Source organism: Silurus aristotelis, assembly GCF_946808225.1.
Source record: "Silurus aristotelis genome assembly, chromosome: 27".
NCBI classification, from domain to species: domain Eukaryota; kingdom Metazoa; phylum Chordata; class Actinopteri; order Siluriformes; family Siluridae; genus Silurus; species Silurus aristotelis.
In genome coordinates, this window is record NC_139600.1 from 15335576 (window position 1) to 15343075 (window position 7500).

Here is a 7500-nt window from a genome sequence, read left to right on the forward strand (position 1 = left end):
AAAATTGGTTTGTAGTGATGGATTTCTTAATTATTGTTAGCTGTTTTGAGTGTTTTGTAGTTTTTTAATGTGAGAGGGGGTAGAGTGAGAGGGGGTAGAGTGAGAGGGGGTAATGTGAGAGGGGGTAGAGTGTGAGGGGGTAGTGTGAGGGGGGTAGTGTGAGAAGGTAGAGAGGGGGTCGAGTAGAGTGAGCGGGTAGTGTGAAAGGGTAGTGATGGGGTAGAGTGAGGGCGTAGTGTGAGGGGGTAGTGTGAAAGGGTAGTGTGAGGGGGTAATGTGTGAGGGGGTAGTGTGAGAAGGTAAAGAGGGGGTCGAGTAGAGTGAGGGGGTAGTGTGAAAGGGTAGTGTGAGGTGGTAGTGAGCGGGTAGTGTGAAAGGGTAGTGATGGGGTAGAGTGAGGGCGTAGTGTGAGGGGGTAGTGTGAAAGGGTAGTGAGGGGGTAGAGTAGTGTGAGGGGGTAGTGTGAAAGGGTAGTGTGAGGTGGTAGTGAGCGGGTAGTGTGAAAGGGTAGTGATGGGGTAGAGTGAGGGCGTAGTGTGAGGGGGTAGTGTGAAAGGGTAGTGAGGGGGTAGAGTAGTGTGAGGGGGTAGTGTGAGGGGGTAGTGTGAAAGGGTAGTGAGGGGGTAGTGTGAGGGGGTAGTGTGAAAGGGTAGTGTGAGGGGGTAGTGTGAGGGGGTAGAGTAAGAGGGTAGTGTGAGGGGGTAGTGTGAGAAGGTAGAGAGGGGGTAGAGTAGTGTGAGGGGGTAGTGTGAGAGGGTACAGTGAGAATGTAGTGTGAGAGGGTACAGTGAGAATGTAGTGTGAGAGGGTAGTGTGAGAGGGTACAGTGAGAATGTAGTGTGAGAGGGTAGTACGATGGACAGAATGTCATAAATATTTGGACTCTCCCTCATATTTCTCAGTGCGAGTGTGATAATCCGCTCTGGTCTGTTTTCTGGACTATGTTACACGACGTTACGTTACATTGCGCCCCTCGTCACCACTTCACCACTTCACCCCCGACACGTGGGCTGTTGTTGAAAATAGAAAATAGAAACAGGAAGTAACACCAATGACTTTGTGTGTTTTCTTTTTTCTAATGTCAAATGAATAAAATTGTGGAGACTTTGGTTCACGTTGTCTTTACTTCAAGATTAGTCACAGTACTCTCACAGTATTCTCTCAGTACTCTCTCAGTACTCTCTCAGTACTCTCTCAGTACTCTCACAGTATTCTCTCAGTACTCTCACAGTATTCTCTCAGTACTCTCTCAGTACTCTCACAGTATTCTCTCAGTACTCTCACAGTATTCTCTCAGTACTCTCACAGTATTCTCTCAGTACTTTCTCAGTACTCTCACAGTATTCTCTCAGTACTCTCACAGTATTCTCTCACTATTCTCTCACTATTCTCTCAGTACTATCTCAGTACTCTCACAGTACTCTCACAGTACTCTCACAGTACTCTCACAGTACTCTCACAGTACTCTCACAGTACTCTCACAGTATTCTCACAGTACTCTCACAGTATTCTCACAGTATTCTCACAGTATTCTCACAGTACTCTCACAGTATTCTCTCAGTACTCTCTCAGTACTCTCACAGTATTCTCTCAGTACTCTCACAGTATTCTCTCACTATTCTCTCACTATTCTCTCAGTACTATCTTAGTACTCTCACAGTATTCTCACAGTATTATCTCAGTACTCTCACAGTATTCTCACAGTATTCTCTCAGTACTCTCACAGTACTCTCTCACTATTCTCACAGTACTCTCTCACTATTCTCTCAGTACTCTCTCAGTACTCTCACAGTACTCTCACAGTACTCTCTCAGTACTCTCTCAGTACTCTCACAGTACTCTCACAGTATTCTCTCAGTACTCTCACAGTATTCTCTCACTATTCTCTCACTATTCTCTCAGTACTATCTTAGTACTCTCACAGTATTCTCACAGTATTATCTCAGTACTCTCACAGTACTCTCACAGTATTCTCTCAGTACTCTCACAGTACTCTCACAGTATTCTCTCAGTACTCTCACAGTATTCTCTCACTATTCTCTCAGTACTATCTTAGTACTCTCACAGTATTCTCACAGTATTCTCACAGTATTATCTCAGTACTCTCACAGTATTCTCACAGTATTCTCACAGTATTCTCTCAGTACTCTCACAGTACTCTCTCACTATTCTCTCAGTACTCTCACAGTACTCTCTCAGTATTCTCTCAGTACTCTCTCAGTACTCTCTCAGTACTCTCTCAGTACTCTCACAGTACTCTCTCAGTACTCTCACATTATTCGCACAGTACTCTCACAGTACTCTCTCAGTACTCTCACAGTACTCTCTCGGTATTCTCACGGTACTCTCTCGGTACTCTCACAGTACTCTCACATTATTCTCACGGTATTCTCTCGGTATTCTCACGGTACTCTCTCGGTACTCTCACAGTACTCTCAAATTATTCTCACGGTACTCTCACGGTACTCTCTCGGTATTCTCACTGTACTCTCTCGGTATTCTCACTGTACTCTCTCGGTACTCTCTCGGTACTCTCTCGGTACTCTCTCGGTACTCTCTCAGTACTCTCACATTATTCTCACATTATTCTCACAGTACTCTCACATTATTCTCACAGTATTCTCACAGTATTCTCACAGTACTTTCACAGTACTCTCACAGTACTCTCACAGTACTCTCAGCTTATCTGGCTTCCTGAGTAAGTGTGTGTGTGTGTGTGTGTGTGAGGTGGCAGGGGAACAGCTGTGTGTTTGTCTGACTCAGATGCTTTTTGGTCCTCTTGAGGCATTGGACTCCTGAGAAACAGATGAATAAGAAAAACTACACACACACACACACACACACACACACACACACACACAGAGTAATAAGTCAAGTAGCATGAGAAGGTGCAGAGAGAGAGAGAGAGAGAGAGAGGAGGCGAAAAGGAGAAGGTAGTGCTCTCATGAGTAACATCGACATCATCTGAAGCGCAGGGGAAGGAGGCGTGTTCCTGAAAAAGAGAGAAAGAAAAAGACTGCAGGAGAAGAAAATAGCGCAACGAAAACGTATCGAGGAGTAAAGATTATGAAGGAAGAACAGGAAGAGATGTAGGGAGAAGGAGAGAGAAAGCGAGACGGCCATGCCTTCGATGTTAAACTGGCTGATTAAGGTGGGTGAGGTGTGCGCGTGTGCGCGTGTGCGTGTGTGCGCGTGTGCGTGTGTGCGCGTGTGCGTGTGTGCGCGTGTGCGTGTGTGCGCGTGTGCGTGTGCGTGCGTGTGCGTGTGCGTGTGTGTGCGCTCGTGTGCGTGTGTGTGTGTGTGTGTTTTCTTCCTAACATACTTTTAAAGTCTTGTTAGAATTGGAAGGATTTATTGATCAGAAGAAGAATCATGAAAGTCCTGAAACACCTCCAGCTAAAAAAAAAAAAGTTAAAAATAATTAAGAAAGAAAAGAAAGAAAAACGCTGCAGACGTACACCTCAGGAATGCGTTTGTGTTTTCTGATCTGTAAAAGTGTCAGATAAACGAGTGTAGGAATCGAGAAAGAACGAGAGCAGTATTTTTTAGGGGTGTAACGATACACAGAATTCACGGTTCGGTGCGTAATAAAAATATATACAAATAAAATAGAATAAATCTAATGAATAAAATACATGTATCATATTAATTACATTGAGATCAATTAAATTGACAGATTAATTGATTAAATAAAATTAAATGTGATCAAATGTAATTAAATAGTTTACATTAGATGTGTGTGTTTTAATATTTCATTTAATATTAAATTTTCTATTTTAGTTAATATAAAATTTTCTATTTTAGTTAATATAAAAATTTTTTTTAATATGATCTACTTAACTTTTATTTATTTCAGCAGACTTTAACAAATGTCTTCATTCCATCCATCCTTCATTTATTTATTTATTCATTCACTCCCTCGACCTGCAGAATTATCAGGATTTTCCCATTTAGTTTATTTAATTGCCATATTACATCAAAATGCAAATATAAATAGAATTTAAAAGCATCATAAATAAAACCATAAAAATCTATTTTACAATTCTTAAAAATTTTTTAAAAAAGAAGGTAAATGTTGTTTTCTTCGTTTTAGTTTAAAATGATCCCAAACTTTGGACTTTTCTGTCGTGTCCTGTGGCCCGAATCTTCTCCTCGTCCCCTCTTTCATTCTGCAGCGTCTTCAGTTCTACCTCTCCAGAGTTAAGCGGGTGGTGCGTCACTAATAATGGTCCGTGGGGAAACGCAGTGCTCCGTGTGTAGTTAAATGGACTAAATGAAGCATCGAGGCGGATAATATTTTTATACCCCTGGGATTGTTGTGTTTGTTTTTTAAGTTTAATAATAAAAGACACAAAAACAGTGACACTGCGCTCAAAGTGCGAGACGGAGACAAACTTGCGGTGGGCCACCAGGAGGGGGTGAGTGATACGAAATAAACATCACGATATCGATACAAATACATCGTCGACTATCATGTTATACTTCTCTTATGTTAAAATGTTATTCTGGAGGCGTGGCTTTTCTTTAGGTCTTTAGGATTTTTTTTTTTTTTTTTAGCCCTTCCCACTTTTCCCCCTTAATTGGCCCCTCCCACTCATTCTCTAACTCCACCCACTACCACAGGAATGTTCTTAGGATTACACAAAGAATACAAAGTGCTATCTGCCCTCTTCCCTATACACATACAAATGCTTATGGAGTCGGCTAGTGTTACCATGGAGATGCTCCGCCCACCTGATCACGCCGATAAACTGTCCTCTCGCTCGTAGCAGTGCTAATGTCCCAGGCGATTCTCGGCCAATCAGAAACAAGGATTGTCCTGTAGTGTGTGAGGGACTAATCACACACACACACACACACACACACACACACACACACACTCTCTCTCATGGTCACCTGTTGAAAGGAAGGGTGGGGGGCTTTGGTTTTATTTTCCTTCCATTACGTCTGATACAAAGCTCTCATTGAGAGATTGTGTGTGTGTGTGCGTGCGTGCGTGCCTGCGTGCGTGCGTGCGTGCGTGCGTGCGTGTGTGTGTGTGTGCGTGCGTGTGTGTGTGTGTGTGTGTGTTTGTGTAGGCGCTTTCATCACATCATGCAGTTTGCACTCCGGCAGGCTGGCATTTGGTTGGCATTAAACGTCATTAGGTTGGGCTCGGGCTATAAACAAGCTTCTGAGTGAGTGAGTGAGTGAGTGAGTGAGTGAGTGAGTGAGTGAGTGAGTGAGTGAGTGAGTGAGTGAGTGAGTGAGTGAGTGAGTGAGTGAGTGAGTGAGTGAGTGAGTGAGTGAGTGAGTGAGTGAGTGAGTGAGTGAGTGAGTGAAGCAGCATGTTGGTTATAGGTGAAACTCAGCGTACTTATAATGCACTTTGCATTCCTTTTCTGGACAAGATTCGACACGACCCGGTTACACCCACATTTTCTCTCTCTCTCTCTCTCTCTCTCTCTCTCTCTCTCTCTGTCTCTCTCTCTCTTTCTTTTTCGTTTTCGCTCTCTTCCTCCCTCACTTCCACTTTTAGTTTTTCCTCACATTACCCACAATGCTGTGTGACCTTCGATAGAGGTGCACTCGCGTATTCATTCCTCGTTTCCTTATTTTGCTCTGTCTGTTAAAATTATGCATCGGTGCTTTAATCCTTCACTCTGCTCCTCGCTCTCTTCTTTTTTGTAAGAGAGAAAGAGATGCGTAGATTAAAAAAAATCCTTCTTGAAAAAAAGGGATACTTTGGGTTTTTTTTGGTTTAGTATTGAGTTTGATAAGACTTCAGCACCGATAGTTAATTGCTGGAATTGTCGGCTATTAACAAAAATCCGTACAGTTTTTCCGGGTTGCGTCGGTTGCTGAAGCATCTTCCTGTTCACTGTCGTTACGAGACCTTCGACCTCTAGAGGCGAATTTTATTGTATTTTTTATATATAAAGTTTGGTAATATTTTACATGGAGTGTTGTGTGGTTTTTTTTTTTTTATTATCTCAAATTTTAAAAACTTTAGGCATTATTTCCGCAAGTACGATCTACTCTAGATATCAGTATCGGAAAAATACTGTCGGTCGACTTCTTATTAACAGGAACGCCTTGAATTGAAACACAACCGAGTCACAAATCAGGAGTCAAGAATCAACTCATAAGAACAAATCAGAACCAGATTTTCTGTCCCACATGTTTGTGAGTGTTACAGATAAGTTTATTTTTTTCCCATCATGATTTTCTCCTGGTGAAAATAGTAAAGCCTAAGGGTTCAGCTGGTTTGAAATAAACTCGAGGGCACGACTCCTCCATGGCTGGTTTCCCCTGAGCATTTTATTCCTCTATCACAGCAGTTCCGCATCAAATCCGTTTTCTTCTCTTTTGTGCCATTTACATTTATGGCATTTGACAGACGAGTTTATTCAGAGCAACTTACAGCTGAGCAGTTGAGGGCCTTGCTCAAGGGCCCAGCAATGGTGCTGGGATTTGACCTTCTAATCCAGAGTCTAATGCCTTCACCACTGAACTTTTTTTAATATCCTTATCGATTCTATGATAATCCTGTCATGTGCTCATGCATTAGACGTTTAAATTTAGCGCTCATACAGATGTTTGTATGGGGGGGGCTTCTTTTTGAAAATCCCATTTCGCATCGAGTCCCTATTTGCTCTTATTAACTCCACACTTCGAGATGTTTCACTAGATTTTGTGGAGATCCGTGCTTATCCACAAGGGTGTTAGTAAAGTCAGGCACCTATGGAGGCGAGGTGAGAAGGTTCCCGGGGTGCAGTCAGCATTCACCTTCATCCCAAAGGTTTTCGGAGCTTTAGAACGGGAGATCTTCCACTCACTTCCAACCCTATGCAAAGCAGATCTTCATGCAGCAGGAACAGGTTTCGGGTCTTACGGTTGGAGCGAACCGGAAAATTCACGCTCCAGCATCCGAACACGTCCTATACAAGTTTGTGGGAACGTTTTGAGGAAAGAACGGAACGCGGGCAGGGAAAAGGCGGGTGTCCTAATACTTTTGACCATGTAGTGATATATGTAAAATTCAGTTGCAGTCGGTTCGAGCTTTTCTTTTTCTCTGTTTCTAATTGCGAAACTGTGACCTTCGTGGTTTGTGATGTTTATATCGACTGTTTATATTAAATAGAAAAGCATTTGTTCTCTCTCTCTCTCTCTCTCTCTCTCTCTCTCTCTCTCTCTCTCTCTCTCTCTCTCTCCCTCACACACACACACACACACACACACACACACACACACACACACACACACACACACACTGGTTGAAATGATTTCCAGTAGTCACTTCTTCTTCCTCTGTTGTACATGTAACGCTTCCAGGAATAGCAGCTGCTGCTCTTTTTTTCCGCTTCAATGAGACACGCATTATTATTTGTATTATCAATAATATCATTGTTATTATTATTAATTAGAGGTGTAAATGCACACACATTCCTGTATGTACTCCGGATTTTAATTCACGGTTCGGTGCAGTCAATGGGGAACAATCGCAAAACATAAAATTCC

General features: G+C 42.6%; 1 protein-coding gene and 1 long non-coding RNA gene across 11 annotated transcripts in view; one reads left to right on the plus strand and one right to left on the minus strand.

Moving 5' to 3' along the window:
• Positions 1–7500, minus strand: part of LOC310721400 — a 145893-nt gene that overhangs the window by 43111 nt on the left and 95282 nt on the right. The window lies entirely within an intron of this gene.
• Positions 1–7500, plus strand: part of tbc1d1 (TBC1 (tre-2/USP6, BUB2, cdc16) domain family, member 1) — a gene marked incomplete at its 5' end in the record, with an annotated part of 42814 nt that overhangs the window by 10298 nt on the left and 25016 nt on the right. Inside the window, one exon of one of the 10 annotated variants that reach the window (XM_083532713.1) lies at positions 2860–3151. The exons of 7 other annotated variants lie outside the window; for them this stretch is intronic. In XM_083532713.1, coding sequence (XP_083388839.1) covers positions 3122–3151 — 30 coding nt within the window. Of the gene's footprint in view, positions 1–2859; positions 3152–7500 lie in introns of those variants that run through there. 2 more of the 10 variants (XM_083532718.1, XM_083532720.1) reach the window with 2 other exon arrangements.